This window comes from Leucopleurus acutus, assembly GCF_964270905.1.
Source record: "Leucopleurus acutus genome assembly, chromosome: 13".
Classification (NCBI taxonomy): Eukaryota; Metazoa; Chordata; class Mammalia; order Artiodactyla; family Delphinidae; genus Leucopleurus; species Leucopleurus acutus.
Window position 1 is genome coordinate 82,361,562 of NC_139155.1, and position 18,656 is coordinate 82,380,217.

At 51.3% G+C, this 18,656-nt stretch overlaps 1 protein-coding gene across 6 annotated transcripts in view; it reads right to left on the minus strand.

Annotated features, from left to right (window-relative positions):
- Positions 1-18,656, minus strand: part of KDM2B (lysine demethylase 2B) — a 121,548-nt gene that overhangs the window by 4,049 nt on the left and 98,843 nt on the right. For all 6 annotated transcript variants that reach the window (XM_082853526.1, XM_082853521.1, XM_082853522.1 and 3 more), the window contains 10 exons: positions 14,410-14,634; positions 8,499-8,642; positions 7,201-7,287; positions 6,758-7,018; positions 6,468-6,581; positions 5,798-5,836; positions 4,988-5,667; positions 4,152-4,315; positions 3,901-4,062; positions 3,007-3,225 (listed from right to left, as the gene is read on the minus strand). In XM_082853526.1, coding sequence (XP_082709652.1) covers positions 3,007-3,225; positions 3,901-4,062; positions 4,152-4,315; positions 4,988-5,667; positions 5,798-5,836; positions 6,468-6,581; positions 6,758-7,018; positions 7,201-7,287; positions 8,499-8,642; positions 14,410-14,634 — 2,095 coding nt within the window. The remainder of the gene's footprint in view (positions 1-3,006; positions 3,226-3,900; positions 4,063-4,151; positions 4,316-4,987; positions 5,668-5,797; positions 5,837-6,467; positions 6,582-6,757; positions 7,019-7,200; positions 7,288-8,498; positions 8,643-14,409; positions 14,635-18,656) is intronic.

Here is an 18,656-nt window from a genome sequence, read left to right on the forward strand (position 1 = left end):
TGGGTCCACTTATATGCTGATTTTTTTCAATAGTAAATACTACAGGCTACAAATTAGTGGTTGAATCTGAGTTTTTGGAGGAAGTGTGGATACCAAGGGCCAACTGTTAAGTTATATTTGGATTTTCTACTGCAAGGAGGGCTGTACCCCTAGCCCCTAACTAGTTCAAGGGTCAGCTGTATATGAATTCTGTGATAAGTGGAGGAAAACCAGATACAGAGATGGGAAAAAGGAAAAAAAACTAAAGGTATCAGAGGACTACTAAAGAAAGAAAACAGAAGGGAAGGAAATTAAATAATTCAAGGCAATTTTCCAGAACCAAATTGAGAGACTGAAAGCACTCATGAATGCTCAATACAATCCCTGAAAATGGACTCAAACCAAGGCTCACCAACCAAAACTGCAAAAACTTTGAGATAAACATCATGTCCTACACAGGACTTCCCTGGTGCTCCAGTGGCTAAGACTCGCGCTCCCAACGCAGGGGGCCCAGGTTCGATCCCTGGTCAGGGACCCTGCATCCTGCAACTAAGACCCGGCACAGCCAAATTAATTAAATTTTTTTAAAAAATAATTTTTTTAAATAAATAAATAAAAAGATCGTGTTCTACAAACTTCCAATGAGAGAAAATATTCACTGAAGGATGGAGAATCAAATCGTTTTGGACATCAACTCTGGAAGGCAGAAGCCAAAGGAGCAGTGCCTCCCACTTTCTGAAACAATATGGTTTATATAACGAGCTAAGCTATCTATCTATCTATCTATCTATATATATATATGTATATAACCAGCTAAGCTATCAATTAAACATGAAGGTATAATACAGCCATTTTCAGACATATAAGGTCTGGAAGATGTCCTCTACCAAACAAACAGATAAACCAAGAAAGAAGATACGGGACCAAGGAAAGAAGGGTCCCTGCACAAGACAGAAACCAAGGAAGTCCCAGGACGGGAGCTGTGCAGCAGGCAGAGACAGCCAAGTTCAAGTGGGGGCAGGAGGAAGAGAAGTCCAGGAGGGTGGTTTCTACAGACTGGTTGAGGGCCTGACGAGCTCACGTGGGGAAAGAACAGTACTCAAGTCTGTTATAGAAACTAACCAAACAAAAATGAGACAATTATTAACTCTAGGGAAAACAAACCAAAAACATGTGCAAGAAAGGAAACATACCCATAATACACACTGGCTCAACAGTGGACAATACTAACATGGCCATAATAAGGTAAGTAATAGTGACTTAACCACAAATTGGGAAGATGAAGGGAGAAAAGGGAGCAGGGTAAGAGAATGTAAGAATAGTAATCCTTGTTCTCTGCATAGCAAGTTAACAAGCAGAGAGCATCTGAAAAGGAAAAACAAAAACAAACAAAAAACAATAAGAAATAGCAATGTAGGCTTGCTGTTTGGAAAAAATGGAGGTAAACAGAAACAAAGAGCTCAAGAGTTGAAGGTGGTTGCCTCAAGGTGAGAATCAGGGGCAGGGAAGGGGAAGCCAAAGGGCCACCTCGAGCCACCACGGCTTCACTCTGCCACTAGACCTGATCCTCCAACCACAATGAAGGATCTGGAAACATGTCAAGTGCCATCCATTTTGTGGAAGAGACTTATTTTATCATGAACTAGTTATACTGACAGGAGGGGAAAACATTTTAAAAAGAACTGAATCTAGAAGAGACTGGGTATGAGAGAGATTGGCCTTCATATACATCACAGCTCTTAACGCAAACGCAGAGATCTGCATGTAGATCCTGAGACAAAAAGATGACCTCAAAGGATTGTGGTGGAAAACAAAATGGAAAAAGATGATTTATACAAACACATCATGGACTGTGCTGCAGGGGAGGGGGATTTATACTGGGATCTCTGCTACACATGCATAGCAATTAAATTAGAATAAGTGAAAAGAGTTCATTACTACCGAGCGCTTTAGAACAAGGTGCTCCCCAGGCCCTCCTCCACGGGGCGGCCCCAGCATCAATTCAAGACCACGAGCTGAGCCTGGAGCTGGGGTCTTGGTGAAAGCTCACCTCAGTGTGGCTCTCTGTTCTCTGCCTCCATGGAATGCAACACCCCCCCTCCCCCCTCACCTCGCCACCAATACTCCCCAAGGAGGAGGGTGGGCTCCCTAGGCACTAAGGTACAGCATCAGCTCCCACGCGGATGTGGTACTGGTTAACAGGAAGGTGTTTCTCAGGCATGAATGTGGGATGGAGAGAGGGAAACAGCTAAACAGTATGTGAATCCTGACCAAGCCAGACATCAGATTGGACTGTGTCAAAATGTAATTTAAATGAGGTGAGGGTATCATTTATTACTTGGTAATTTCTGGAAGAAAAAAGTTTCTTTTCTCCTTTTTTTTTTTTTGGTCTGGTCCAAATCTTACACGCCCAATCTGACCATCCTGAGCGATGAGATGAGAACTGGGTTAACTGGGCTGAGAACAAGCAGCGTTGCCTCTGTCCACCTCCCCGTTGGTTGTGCCCCAAGTCCTTAGGAACCAACTCCAGCCCCATCAGTAAGTGGGGGGAGTGGGGTTTTCTTCTTGTCAACAACAGGCCCGTTGATAGCAGGGTCAGGAGGGGGACACATAAGCGACAACCACCATGGCAGAAATCAAGCTGCTTATTACTCCATTGGCCCAGCCTGGCCTCACTGCCGGCTACTCTCCCACACCCCCTGCTGCCAGGCACCAGGTCGTCCACAGCACCCAAGGGAAGCTTTTCTAGCCCATATTTTGGGTCAAGACCCACTGCTATGTGCTCATGTGCTCTCACTGCTACTAGCACTATTTTTTGGAGCAATTATTTAAAATCTAATAACGCTTATTTGTTTAATGTGTGTTTCCCCTCTAGACTAGGCCGTGGGTCTGTCTTGTTCACTGGTGTGTCGTAGCGTCTAACACTGTGACCCTATAGCAACAGGCCAAGTATTTCCTTTCGAATGAAGAATGCCCAGCCTGTCCCCCGGGGTCCTGGGCAGACCCCGATGGGTGCCCCACACTGACCTGACAGGTTGATTTCGGTTAAGGAGTCTCGGGTGGTGGTGCCCACAGCGGTGAGCAGGTTGATGGACTGGTCAGTCACATGGTTACAGTAACTAAGGTGGAGCTTGGAGAGCAGGGGCATGTGGCGAATGATAAGCCGCAGGGAGGCGTCTGTGATGTCCAGACCGGCCAGACGCAGCTCCACAATGTTCCGGAGCTTACTCCGATTGTCCATCTGACCTGAGGGGGCAGGACAGAGAGGCAACATGTCACCCTGACATGACACTTTACAAGGCCTACCAGCCAGGTGGAAGACCTGGGTCTCATTTAGCCGTTGAGTGTCTCCCCCAAAAGATCAAAACTGGTTCCAACATTTAAAAATCGGAATATTCCACATCAAGTTTTACCCTTGTAGATTCTTTAAAAGTCAGAAGACCTAGAAACACAGAGCCTGCATTCCACCCAACAGTGCTCAGCCAATTGGAGTACAGACAGCACAGCATCTCTGGGTCACCACAGATTCCTCATTTAAGGTACTGGTGGGGAGCAGTGAGGCCTGCAACCCGACCTAGGAGGGCTTCATCCCGTGAGGCCCTGTCCGGCCACAATGACCCCGATGCCTGAGGCTTAAAGCCAATGAAGGACAAATTAACATAGAAGCAGTGAGATGCACAGAGTTCCCAAAGTGGCATCCTGGGAGCCTCTGCCCTCTCACGGGTCCCCTCTTGTACCCAAAGCTGACTGAGAACAGCAGCTGGGACTCAGCTCTGCGTCGAGAAGGGCTGAAGCCAGAGAAGGCTTGAAGACATGAGTACCAGATGGGGTCTGTGGTGAAAACCAGATCCAACGGCACAGCTTGGTCATACCCCCTTCTTGTGACCGTGCCTTGGGTACACCCCTGTCCCGGACACTCACCTGGCCTGTTATCTGTAGGCGGGGACAGGAGATCCCGCATCTGGGCGTCCTTTAGTCCTTCTACCCACTGGACATCCAGGGTCCGGAGCAGCGGACAACTGGAGCTACAGAGGGCTGAGACTGCGATCCACGAGCAGCCTGACAGCACCAAGTCTCGGAGCCCTGGCGGGGGACAGAGAGGGGGTGGCAGGTCAGGTGATACACCCCAGCCCCTGCTACTGCACATTGAGGGCCCCTGGCCCAGTGCTCACCAGGCAAGCGGTTGATGAGCCAGCTCAGCTGTTTCTTGGAGATATTGGTCCAGCTGAGGTCCAGGGAGACAGGCTGTCGCCGGATGATGCCACTCAGCATCAGGGGTGTGATGGACTTGCAGTGGTTCAGGTCGATGCGGGTCCATAACCGCTTATCACAGCACCTAGGGGCCAGGCCCAGCAGAGGGGGCAACGTCAGAGTTGGGAGCTCTCTTGGGGAGCCCCATGCATAGCTGTGGTCAGTCCCCCACCTACCAAGCCCAGGGGGAGGCTCCTTAACTTCGTCCCCTGGACCCTTCTATTTAGTTTCCGTCTCGTTGGCACCTGAGAGCCTCTGCTCTGTCACAGCCCTTCCCCCCCATCCCCATGGAAAGTACCAGAAGCTGTGAAGTATTTACTGGGGGTTTAATTACACCCTCCACAGGCCATAGCTCAAAACAACCCTGCAGCATGCCTGTTCACAGATGAAGGTAAGTAACTTGGCCAAGGTCAGAGACCGTTCCAGCTGGGAACTATCAAAGCTGGGATTAAGATCAGGAACTGGCGCGGCACTCCTGACCTGGGCTAGCTCTTTAAGGACAAGGACTCCCCCTGGTCCTCAGTTCATCTTCCAAGAAGCTAAATCAGGAAAGCAAATAGGGTTCACCTCTTTTGACAAGACCACACTGACTGTAGCTGCTAGACCTCTTTGATGAGGATACTTAAGCTGGACGGGGCTTAGAAAGAAAGAGCATCACGAGTGACTCCAGTGGGGACACACGCACCATCCCTGGCCTAGCCTAAGCCTCAGCCTGACCCCCTGGTGACCCTATCCAAACTCAGCCGGTGCCCCTCACCAGCGGTTCCAGGTCCTGCAGACCCGCATGCAGACACACAGGTCTTGGTGGCTGAGGTAGCTGAAGACGGCCATCCACACCTCCCTGTGCATAACGTGGGCCGCCCCATCATCCAGGGGCAGCGAGTCGGGCGGGGGGCTGATGGGGGGCGGCCGGATCACATGTCGCTCCATCTGGATGCACTTGGGCGGGGACACGGAGGGAGGGGGCCGGGAGATGACTCGGGGCGGGCTGCGCAGGCCGGGCCCCAGCTGGTGCCGCAGCTCCCGGGGGGTGCCGTTGGGCCCCTTGCTGAAGCGGTGAGGGCGCTCACAGAGGCCCAGGGCCCGCTGGGGCTCCTCGTTCTCGCTCTCAGGCTCCGACTTGATGGGCTGGTGGTCCTCGTGGGCCAGGCTGCTCTCCGTCTTCTGGATCTCCTGGTTGAGCTCCTTGCTCAGCTCCTTGCTCAGCTCCTTGTTGGGGAGTCGCCGCTTCCGGCGCATCTTCACCTTCCTCTTCTCCTCGGGGCCCTCCGCCCCCTCCGTGCTGGGGCCGGCGGTGGGGGAGCTGGAGCGGGAGTGGTCGCTCTCCCTCGTCTTGGGGGGCGCCTCGGGCAGGTCATCCTCCGGCTCCTGCTTGAAGCGCCTGAGAGGCTTATTGGCCAGAGCCATTCGGTCCTCAGCGTTCTTCCAGGACCGCCGCTGAGGGAGGAGGGGGAGCGTGGGGGGATGAGCCCCTAGACCCGGGGCTGCGGCCACCCAGGCCTCCCACCCTCCACCCCAGGACCCATTGCCCCAGGAGCAGGCCTGGGGCGAGGGCGGAAGATGGTACCTTTTTCCTGAAAAGCTTATCTTCTTTGCCGGGTTTTAGCTGTCACAGAAAAGAAAGGATGCAGAGCTTGCTCCCAGCGTTCATGGGATTTGGTCCCCTCTACACCCAGCCCCACCAACAGAGGCTGGAGGGTCACCTTCCCAACAAATCCCATCTTCTCTGCTCTGACAAGACGGGTGGGCCCTGCCTGCTGGTTTTAAGGAAGAAGCTGGAACTGGCGGAGAGTGATAGAGCTGTCCCCACCCAACTGACCTCCCACCCCTGGACAGACCCAGAGATATGCAGTCGCCCATTCACGTCGGACTTGGCTCAGGGAGCCTGTCCCAGAGGCAGGGTCTGCAGGATTCCCGGCCGAGCCTTAATGGCTAGAACGAGGAGAAGACAACCAGGCGCCACCTCGTGGCTGATGCTGGAAGGGCCGGTGGGCGAAGAGGGGCCGCCAGGATCCTCCGAGGTTCCCCAGATCCACAGGGCTTCCCCGCGGCAGCTTCAGCTTCCCAGGCCCCACGCCGGAACCACGAGCCAGAGCCTCGGGGCTGAGGCCTGGGAAGCTACGGTGAACAGGTGCCTTGGAGGTCTGCGGCAATGGGTTCGAGGACCAGTGGGGCGGGGGCGGCCCGGGACTCGCGAGTCCCCGGGGCCTGGGGAGGGCGGGGCGACGTGGGAGCACCTGCTGCTGGAAGTAAGTGAGACTGGATCTCCACCAGGGGCTGAGGCTGCTGCCTAGAGGGGGCCTCGGCGAGAGGTGAGAGGAGGAACCGGGGGACGTTTGAAGCGTCGAGGCCTAAAGGGGTGGGAAGAGGAGTGACTCGCTGGTTTTCCCCTCCTTTCTCTCGGGCCGGGCTCTCAGGACTTCTGTGACTTCGGCTCTCCCCGCTGCCCATCCCCGCCCCCGCCCACGCGCCCCTGCACCCGGGACCAGCCAGGCCACCCCTCGCTGCCCGTCCCTCCCGGTCGTACTCGCTTGCGTCCACTCAGCTCCTGGGGCTTCTCGTATTTCCGCTTCCTCCTCAGGTGCACATCGTCTGATTTTCGGCGCAGGATGCCGTCAGGGGGCACCTTCTTGGGGTGCTCGTCTGGCCTGCGCCGGGGCGCCTCTTCACACTCACTCCTCCGCTTGGCAGGCTCCTGCCCCTCCTTGCTGTCCCGGTTCATCTTCTGCTCCTTGAGCAGGGAGCCGGGCAGGTTTGAGGCATACTTAAAGCCAGGGCCACGCTTTTGCTTGTAGGCCAAAAACAGAGAAGGAACACACGAACTGTATATCTTTGGACGTGCCCTTGTCCCCGAGTCCGCGGTACCCCTCAAGCCGACATCACCGTGGGCGGGGAGACAGGCTGGGTCTGGCAAGGCCAAGGTCTACCCCCTCCCGGGCTGACCCCTGGGACTTGGAGCCCGGCACTCACTTTCCCGGTCTTGCCGGCGTGGTTACACTTTGGACACTCCCAGCAGTTTGGAAGCTCATCGTTGACCACGCCCTCTGACTCCTTAATCTGGGAGGGACACACACCAGTCAGCAAGCAGGGAGGGGGTGGACAGGGCCAGCTCCTCCAAAAGCATCAACACCCCCTCCCAAAAGCCATTTCCATACCACCTCTGGCCAAGAGAAAACAAGAGTGGTTAAGATGGGTGGCTCTGCATTCAGGTCAGGGTTCAAATCCTGATAGTGCCTCTTCCTAGCTCAATGACCCTGGGCAAATCACTCCATCTTTGTGGGCCAGTGCCCTCAGCCATAAAATGGAGTGTGCCTATCTCACTGGAGTTATGTGAGAATTCAATGAGTTAACCTAGTGAAAGCAATTAGCTCAGGGTCTGGCACCCAGCAAGGACCCACAAACCATTCAGTCATTTAACAGCACTGAACTGGGCGCGTGGTTATCAGCAAGTGAGATGTGCTTTCCCTGGAGCTTCTGATCCGGGAGAGAGAGAAGTAACCAGGGGCCAGGGGAAAAGCATAGCACCCCTTTTCAGAGGGGGAGGTGTGTGTGCTGGGGAGAGGGGAGTGTCACGACAAACCCCACTACCAGCACCGAGGGAAAGGGGATGGACACCTCAGAGCTGAAGCACCCTTTGGGGCAGGCCCACTCTCATCTCTCTGAACACAGATAGAGCTGTGCTGATGGGAGGTGCCAAGTAGGCTGACATTCTCTTGAGGCAGAGGTATGAGGTATGTGTCAGCCCAGAGCAGTCTCTTCCTTTCAAAGGTTGAACCTGCTGCCCAAGACAGGCAGGCACAGCACGATGGTCCCCAGGAGGCAGTCCTGCCCTGGGCACACCAAGGGAACAGGTTCCTGGCACATGGGACAGGAATGCAACCACCTGTTGTTACAGGACCTGCCCTCCCCTGGCCCAGGCCTTTTTTCCCAGAAGCCCTGAGAGCAGCCCAACTACCCACTCTCTCCCTCTGGCCCAGGTGCAAGACTCTGGGAACTCTCTGTGGTTCTGAGGTCCCAGGAGGTGGAATGTGTGTGTCTGTGTGTGTCTTCACTCCCTCAAAGACATGGGTGCAAGGTCTGAGCGACTCCAGAACCTTCTCGCCCTCAGGTTATCATCGGACACAGAGAATCCCCCAGACTCAGAGTCCTCCAGGGAGGGAACCTAGTCTCACTCCCCTCCACCCCCCAAACACCTGCAGCATCAGCACCACCAGAGGCCCAGGGTGAGGCGCCAGGCGGCACAGCCAGATGCCCCCGAGGCTGCTCACCTTAAGGCATCCAGGGTGGATGATTTCGTTGCAGATAGAGCACTCCATGAGCATGAGGTTAAACTTGCCTTCTTCCTCTTCCACTGTGTCCTCTTTTCCTGCCTCGCCACACACTAGACACACGGCGGTGTGGGGCAGCACTGGCTGAAGAGCGGGGAGAACACACAGGGGTCAGCATGGCCGGGACCCCATGGGAAACACATCAAAGGCAATGAGGTACTTGCCTCGGGCCTTCCAGGGGATGGGGGAGAACCAGCCCAGGCACTGCCCATCATTCATTCATTCATTCAAATTCTTATCTGGCTACTACCTCCACGTGCCAGGTACCACTCCAAGTGCTGGCTATAGCACTGAACCAGACAGATAAAAGTCTCTGCCATCCTGAGCTTACATTTTAGTGGAGGGAGGTGAGCAAAATGAAGAAGAGTCTGTTAGATGGTGACAAGGGAAATGGAGAAAAATAAAGCAAGGAGGGCCAGGTCAGCAGTGAGGTGGGAGAAAGGAGGGCTAATCTGAAACGCAGAGGTCAGGGACAGCCTGACCTCTGAGAAAAGACCTGCAGGAGGAGGTGGGGCATGAACCGAGCCCGGATCTGTAGGGGCTGAGGCCGCATCTCTCCAGCGGCTATCAAAGCACAGTCTAAGAACTCCGGGTCCTCAAGACTTTACAGGGAGGTCAAACTATCTTCAGAATACCACTAAGACATCATCTGCCTTTTTCACTGTGTTGACACTTGCACTGGTGGGTGAGACTGCTGGCACCTGTCAGGGCAGAGGCTCCAATGTGCCCAGGCAGTCGCTGGGCCGTTCCTGGCCACATGCTCCTTAAAAAGCTCACCAGTTTCATTTAAGGATATCTTTGATAAAGCAGTAAGAATTATTAATTTTATTAAAACTCTGACCTCCGAGTACACATTCTTTTAATATTCTGTGTGACAAATTAGGAAGTATGCATCAACTACTTCAGCTGAACACCAAAGGATGACGGCTATCTAAAGGAAAAGCTCTTGTAATCAAGCCGTGAACTGAACTGGTCACTTTCTCCATAGAACACCATTTTACTTGAAAGAATGACTGATTATTTAAAAAAAAAAAAAAAAAGGGTATTGGCACATCTTCTCAAAGATGAAATAAGTAAGTCTGTCACTTTCAGAAATATCACTTAAAACATTTGTTGCAGATGATGAAATTTGAATTTTCAAACAAAAATCAGAATTTTGGAAAACTTACATCAGCCACTGTGAACTAGACAGTTTCCCGATACTTAAAGACTTCTGAGGACACTGGTGCTGGTGTTAACAAATGTGTTTTTTTTTTTTAAACACTGTATAACACTATGTACCCCTATTTGGAAAATCTGTAAAACTCAGTGAGCCAGTGTTTTCCAAATGACCGATATCTGATGTTATAACATTAGGCATAAGCAAATGAGGGGCAAGAACGACTAATGAATTTTAATGTAACAATAGGAAAAGTTCACTGATACAGATTCAGATTCCACATTGCAACTAACCTTTAAGCACTTGCCACCTGTTGAGCTCTGGTGGTGGATGAGAAGTATATCCACGATTATCTGAAAAGGCTATTAAAAGACTCCTCCCATGGGCTTCCCTGGTGGCGCAGTGGTTGAGAGTCCGCCTGCCGATGCAGGGGACACGGGTTCGTGCCCTGGCCCGGGAGGATCCCACGTGCCGCGGAGCGGCTGGGCCCGTGAGCCATGGCCGCTGAGCCTGCGTGTCCGGAGCCTGTGCCCCGCAACGAGAGAGGCCACAGCAGTGAGAGGCCCGCATACCGCAAAAAACAATAAAACAAACAAACAAACAAACAAACAAAAAAAGACTCCTCCCAGGAATTCCCTGGCAGTCCAGCGGTTTCCAGCGGTTCGGACTCCGCGCTTTCACAGTCATAAGCTGAGCAGCGCAGACCCACCCACCAAAAAAGACTCCTCCCTTTTTCAACCACATATTTATGAGGCCAGGTTTTCCTCATATAGTGCCTCCAAAACAACATCACAGAATGAATATAGAAGCATATATGAAAATCTAGGTCTTTTCTACTGAACCTGGCATAAAAAAGATTTACAAAAACATATAACAATGCTATTTTTCCTACTAATCATTTTTGTTTCGGAAGATGTTATTTCTCTTAAAAATGTTATTTATGTTAACATGTAGTGGGTTTCTTATAATTTTTAAATGAATTCAAAATATTTAAAATTTTTTATTACAGTAATATTAATAAATAAATAACCCACATAAATGAAAGCTCTTTGGGGTTTTCATAACTTTTAAGAGAGCAAAGGGGTCCCAAGACCACAAAGTTTGAGAGCTGATGTATTAGACTATAAACCCCTGCGGACAAGCTCTCACTCTCTCCTCCTTATAAACGTCCACCTCCCAGTACTTGGGATCCAGAAGAAACACACAACCAATTTTTATTAAACTGAGTTAGAATAGCTTCAAATAAGCTGGGATATACACTCCACCAATAACTGGAAAAGTCTGTAAAATGGATAGAACACTGAAGGCAAAAGAGTCATCATTCGTTCAGACTCTGAAGTAGGCGAGGAGAGACAGAACCAGTCTCTGCAAAGTTACTGCAAGAGGGGAAACCCCAGCCAGGGCTACAGGGAGAGGGTGCTGGGCAGTGGGAAGGGATAAAGTCTGTGGAGGAAGCCTCCGCCATGGGAAGAGAGAGACTCACTCATCAGGAAAAAGGGCCTGGAAGAGTAGTAGAGGTGGGCCTGCCTGGGTCAGAGGTGGGTAGAACATGGCAGGAAGTGCCCCAACAAAGTGCGAAGCCTGGAAGAAGAGCAAGGACCTCAAGTGAGGGTCGGGCTAAGGTTGCATTTGCCATCAGTCCCAGGTTGGAGAGGAAGACACACACAAAAGTGAGGTTTCCTTCAACCGACAATCCCTGTGTCAGGCACTGGGCCAGACACCAGGGCTGCAAAGAACAGGTGACAGCAGAGACAGCTTCCTGTAACTGGACCTGGGTCACTGGAGAGAAGGTGAGGGTGAAAGAGAAAGTATGGCTAAAGAGGAAGAGACGGGGACTTCCCTGGTGGCGCAGTGGTTAAGAATTCGCCTGCCAATGCAGGGGACATGGGTTCAAGCCCTGGTCTAGAAAGATCCCACATGTGGTGGAGCAACTAAGCTCGGGTGCCACAACTACTGAGCCTGTGCTCTAGAGCCCGTGCTCTGCAACAAGAGAAGCCACCGCAATGAGAAGCCCACCCACCATAACAGAGTAGACCCTGCTCGCCACAACTAGAGAAAGCCCACGCGCAGCAATGAAGACCCAACACAGCCAAAAATATTAATTAAAAAAAAAATTAAGAGGAAGAGAGGGTCCTGGGGCACTGCTAACATGCCAAGTTTTAGGTGACACTGTTCTCAAAACCCAGAGTCCCTATGGACAACTTCTCTTAAACCATGACAGAATGCAGTAAGTCATGGACCCTCACTCCAGAAAAATGCACATACACACAGGCACACATATAAAAATCTGTATTTAATTTCAAGGGGGCGCTCAAACTCCCTGAAATCCATTCAAATGACCTGGTACAGGTGACAAAAACACAAGCAACGAAACTGCAAAACGTCTACACAGCAAAGGAAACAAGAGAGTGAAAAGGCAACATACATAATGAGAGAAAATATTTACAAACCATGTTATCTGATAAGGGGTTAATATCCAGAATATATGAAGAATTCTATAACTCAATAACAAAATACAAACAATCCAATTTTAAAATAGGCAAAGGACTTCAACAGACCTTTGTACAAAGAAGGCCTACAAATGACCAACAATCACATGAAAAGATGCTCAACATCACTAATCATCAGAGAAATGTAAATCAAAACCACAGTGAGGTATCACCTCACACTCATTAGGATGGCCACTATCAAAAAAGAAAAAAATAGGGACGTCCCTGGTGGCGCAGTGGTTGAGAATCTGTCTGCTAATGCAGGGGACACGGGTTCGAGCCCTGGTCTGGGAGGATCCCACATGCCGCGGAGCAACTAGGCCCATGAGCCACAACTACTGAGCCTGCACGTCTGGAGCCTGTGCTCTGCAACAAGAGAGGCCCGCGCACCGCGATGAAGAATGGCCCCCGCTTGCCACAACTAGAGAAAGCCCTCGCACAGAAACGAAGACCCAACAGCAAAAATTAATTAATTAATTAAAACTCCTACCCCCAACATCATCTTTAAAAAAAAAAAAAGAAAAAGAAAAGAAGAAAAAAGTAACAAGTGTTGGCAAGGATGTGGAAAAGCTGAAACCCTTGTGCACTATTGGTGGGAATGTGAAATAGAGCAACCACTGTGGGAAACAGTATGGAGATTACTCAATTAAAAACAAAATGACCATATGATCCAACAATCCTTCTTCTGATTGATATATATATATATATATATATATATATATATATATAGCAATATGCTTTTGGATATAGCAATATATCCAAAAGAATGCAAAGCAGGATCTCAAAGAGATACTGGCACACCCATGTTCATTGCAGCATTATTCACAATAGCCAAGAGGTGGAGGCAACTTAAATGTCCATGAGCAGATAAACAGATAAAGAAAATGCAGCACATCCATACAAGGGAACACTATTCAGCCTTTAAAAAGAAGGAAATCCTGACACATGCTACAATGTGGATGAACCCTGAAAACATTAAAGCTAAGTGAAATAAGCTCACAGAGGGAGACATCCTGCCTGAATCCACTTACATGAGGTGTCCAAAGTAGTCACAATTAGAAACAGAAAGTAGAAAAGGCTGGGGGAGGAGTTGGTGTTCAATGGATATAGAGTTTCCATTTGGCAAGATGAAAAAGTTCTAGAGATCAGTTTGCACAACAACGAGCATATAGGTAATATCACTGAACTGTACACTTAAAAATGGTCAAGATGGTAAAGTGTATAAGTTTTGGACCACAATTTTAAAAAGAAAGACAGACATAAAGAAAACACAAGCAGTATGTGTTGGAGGGAGAAGGGGAAGGTGCCCCAAGCTTGGAGGGGCATCAGCAGCCAGGCAGGAAGCCTCGCCTGATGCCAGGCTGGGCCTGTGAGGGTCTTGCCCAGGGCCAAGGATCCTGTCCCTCCTGCTGAGCCTGCTTTCCTGTGGGAGCACGGAGATCACTGCTCCCTCAGGGAGGACCCCGGGGCCCGGAGCCGTGCCCCAAGGAAGGCAGAATGCCTGAGAGTGTGCAGGGGGGATACACGAGCAGAGCCAGGACCTTGCTGAGTTGCCAGAGCCTGAGACCACTGCCCTGTCCCGGGGCAAGGCCGGAGGCCAGGCGAGATGGCCTGGAGGGGCAGGCCAAGCTTTCCAGTGGCCCAGCTCCTCCTGGACACCATAAATCAGTCCTCCTTCTCTGGGACGGCCCCCTCAGGAGGGGCACTGACCTTCCACCCAGACCTCTGACTTCGAAGGCAGGACAGGAAGGAAGGGAGGGCCCAGAACCATCATGAACTGGACCATAAATGTTGGCAACAGGGTCACAGACAGGACAGGCTGCCCTGACATCTTTAATGGCAGAGACTTCAAAGTACTCAGTCATCTAGGGAAGGAAGGAGTTATAAGACCAGCAGACTATGAAGGAAAGGGAGCCTGAGCACATGGCAGGACCCCAGAGTCCTGCAGTGTGGAATCTGAAAACAGCATTAGTCTCCCCTTTTTTCCCAGGAGGGAGCACCCCTCCGGGGTTTCTGCTGCGGCCACGTTCTCTTCAAGCGGAGGGACTGGACAGACCAATGAGCAGAGGAACAGACTGGCCTGAGGCACAGGTGGGGCCTGCATTCAGGAGCCCCGCGGCCTGCAGCAAGGAAGGGCTGCCACCTCCACTCCCGGGGGAGAAGCACCGCAGCCACTGGGAGGGGCGCCCCTGGGGGCACTCACCGCGATGCACTGCCGCATGATGCAGCTCTGCTTCATCCGCCCGGGGCCCCCGAACTTCTTCATGTCCTTGCAGAAATGGCACTCTCCACACTCCGTCCGCAGGCAGGCCTCGCACTTGCGGCATCGCGTCCGGCGCCGGCGAGCTCCCGCCGTGGTCCGGTTGGCGGCCAACTTCACCGCAGAGGCGGGGCCCAGCTTCCCCTTGGGCCGACCTACGGCCCGGTTCTGTGGGAGCACACACAGGACTGGTGAGATGGGGGCCCGCAGGGCCGGCCAGGCCCCGAGTCCGGGGGGTTATGGGTTGAAGTGTGTTCATCCAAAAGATATGTTGAAGTCCTAACCCCACAACCTCAGAACGTGACCTTACTTGGAAATTGGGTCTTTACAGACGAAACTTTTAAAATATGGTCACGAGGGTGGCCCTAATCCAATAGGACTGGTGTCCTTGTGAAAGGGGTAAATTTGGACACAAGCACAGAGAAGTCTTATGTGAAGACACAGAGAGAAGACGGCCATGTTCCTGGAGGGATGCCGCCATCTACAAGCCAAGAAACGTCAAGGAAGCCAGCAAAAGCCAGAAGCTGGAAGCGATGGGTCCTTGCCTAGAGCCATCACAGAAAGCACCGCCCTGCAACACCTTGACTTCTGACGTCTAGGCTCCAGAACTGTGAGAGAATACGTTTGTTTAAGCCACCCAGTTTTTCTGGGTTTGTTTTTTTAAATTTTTATTGGAGTATAGTTGCCTTACAATGTTGTGTTAGTTTCTGCTGTACAGCAAAGTAAATCAGCTTTATGTACAAATATATCCCCTCTTTTTTAGATTTCCTTCCCATTTAGGTCACCCTGAGTAGAGTTCCCTGTGCTATACGGTAGGTTCTCATTGATTGCCTATTTTATACATAGTATCAATAGTGTATATATGTCAATCCCAATCTCCCAAGTCATCCCACCAACACCCCTTCCTCCCTTGGCAACCGTACGTTAAGCCACCCCGTTTGTGGTGCTCCACTATGGCAGCCCTGGGAAGTTGACAGGGACACCCTGCTTTGGAGAGCAGTACGCCTGGCTCTAGAGCCTTCTGCGCCCGCCCGCCCCCCCCACCCCCGCCCCACGTCAGGCCAGGCTCCTCGGGCTACCTGTGCTTCCGCAGGGAGGCCACACAATCCGCCTCTGTTCCCTCTGCCAGGGACACCCACCCCTCCCCGCCCCACTCGACTAATGCCTGCTCAGGCTGCAGGACCCAGTTCAAACACTGCCTTCTCCTGGCAGCCCTTCCTGACCGCCCTGCACTGGGCCCCTGTCACGGCATAACCGTCTGTTCTCTCATGGGTCTTCCCTTTGAGACAGGGACTCAGAAAGGCAGTTATGGAGGGTGTCTTGTCACCACTGTCCCTCGACAAGATGGCTGGCACCTAGCATGTACTCAATAAACCAGACCCCAAGAGAATGAGACAGTAAACCTTAAGGAACTGATTTCTGAGAACTTCTCCCTGTGACTCAGGGAAACACAGATAGGCAGATGAACAGAAAGTGGTACTAAATGCTGAACAGGGCACAAGCCAGCCACATGTCCTGCTCTGAGGTCCTTACAACCTGGCCACCAGCCCCAGAGCCTCTTGCAAACCAGGATCAGAGACCAGCCGCTGGGACACTGTCCACCCAGGGTCAGAAGTAGGCAGGACCAGGATGGTCGGGAGAGTGTCTCACCTGAAGCACCTTTCTGAGTTTGCTGAAAAATGGTTCATCCTTCCGTCACAGAGACACACTCTCACCCCAAAACTATCTGATCTAATTGGCATCGAACGCTTAAAGCCCATCTCAGCCAATTAAACAAGCTTCAGTCCATCTCAGGCTTTTCATTTTAATTGCTTGTCATATGTGGATCCCTAAACAAAATCGCATCGCTCGCTAGCTCCTGGGCCCAGAAATGTGGTTACGATGTACCACAGCGCAGAGGATCTTCCTTCCAGGGACCCCCTCTCCCACAATGCATACAGCCCCCCACCCCCAAACTACTGGGGCTGCTTAGAAACTTACAACCACATCAGCAAGGGAAACAGTCCATGGTTCTCCGAGAATCAAGCCTTGACCCCCATCATTTTATCCTGCAGAGCCGTGGTCCCTGTGCAGACCCGAAGGTCCCACACACACCTTTTGGTATTGACACCTCAAGTGGATCCCTTCCCTCAGATTTTTTCCCCAAAAGCCTGCAGCATTCAAGGAAACTGCGAAGCCTCTGGTGGTGAGGCACCCACGTCAGGAAGCGCTGCGGCTCTGGATCTTCATCCCTCTCAACTTGCTCTGAACTCCAAAGAGGAAAGGAGACCCAGCTCCACTGGCCCACGTGTCCTCACCTCCCTGTGCCCTGACCCTGCCCCTCCCACAAGCCACCCCACCCGGCGGGGTGAGGAGCTGCCCCAATGCAAGTTACTCCTCCTGCAAGCAGTGGAGGGCCTCCCCACGCACCACAGCCCAGGGAGGTCTGGGGCCCCTAGTCACGGACATGGGCAGTTCTGCAGCCGTGGCACCGCCTGTCAATTCAGGTCAGGTCTTGCTGCCAGATGAGTAATGGGGAAAAAAAAAAAATCAGTTTTCAGAGACTTTAGATTTGAGAACAGCACGTAAGGGACTGTGGACCTGAAAACTAAGCAGCAAGGAGTGCTGAGTGGAAGCAGGGATGACACGGACGGTGACAGCAGTGCAGGTGGGTACTTTCAAGTGCCTGTCATCCTGCTCTTCATTTTACGTATGATATTACCTAATTTCCCAATAATAACTCTACGAGAGATGCCATTTTTCAGATGAGGAAACTGGAACTAGAGGTTAAGAGACCGGCTCAAGGTCACGGAGCCAGCAGAGGATGTGCGTCTAAACACTAAAACGACACCTAAACACTATAAACCACAGCGATGCACAGGCCAAGTAGGACAAGACACCCCAGAGTCCATGGGAACTGACCACACGCCCTGGAAGGGGCCCACAGCTAGTGCCTTGATGCCCTTAGTAGGACAGGTGCCAACAGGAGGTGCAGAGAAGCACATCAATTTCCAGAGAAATGGAGACCAGGAAGGTTTCTCCCTCTCTTCACAGCCTGGAAGACTCTCTGGTAAAGAGCACACATCCTGTTAGCAACCCACTCCTCAAATCCCTGAAACATGGGCCAAGGGGTGGGCGATTCAAAGCCTTGAGTCAGGTACAGAGAAGGCAGCCCATGGTTCAGGCTCCAAGGACAAAACCAGAGGTGAAGGGCTCACACTCTGACCCTGGAGCAGGAGAGTGTAGGGACTAGTTTCTTTGGTGAAGGACTGAGAAAAAGAAAAAATTTCAGCAGTCCAAACATGGCTCTTGCCTCCCACTCAGGAGCGTCAGGTATACATAGCAGCTGAGCACCTCCAGCCTCTCTGGCCACTCAAAAGTAAGAGAGTTGGGTCGATCCGGCCACAGTCACAAAGCTTGTACTTGACTGTGAAACAAGCCCACCTTCCTGTGCTTTCCAAAGTTCATTCTCATCTGAAGAGGCACTTTTCCAAACGATGAAAAAAACCAAATCCGCCCCGATCTCGATGGCAGCTGAGACATCCTGGAAAATGACAACGTCTTGAAGGAAGAGGTATAAGGGTGGCTGTTTCCAAAGACCTTGTTTCAGGCCCTCTCTGCCAGGTTGCCAAACAAGCTAGAAAAGCTGATGCTGCCTGCAGCTTTGCGGGCCAGCTTGCTGGTCAGGAGTCAACTGAGCAACACTTGTAATGCAGGATCTTCCTAAAGACCACTGAGAAAATCAACAGGTAAGAAAGACATCGAAGGGTCTCTATTAGGGAAGGTGAAACAAGCCTCGTTTTGGCTTCTGTCCTAACCTCTTTTCGGTGACATCTAAAGGTTCACAAACCAATACTCAATTCTGCTCTATCCTACCTGTGCATCTATTCATTCAAGTAACCCAGAATGCCCCTTTGTTAATTTCAGCCTGAAATGTTCTTCTCAGCAAAAGGGAATGATGGCATCCACTGACTTCACATACAAACCAGCCTCCCAAACCCCAAAGCCGTTTGTTGATTTTATCAGCCCAGAACTCATATCCTCAGCTCCATCTGGTTAGGAAAATTGAGTCCACACACCCATACACACAAATCTTAGTATTCCAACACTTCTTCTCCATCAACATCTCACAAGTATCGTCCTTAAAAGGAATACTATTGGTAAATATTTTTAAAAATAAAATTTAAAAAGGAATACTATTGGGCTTCCCT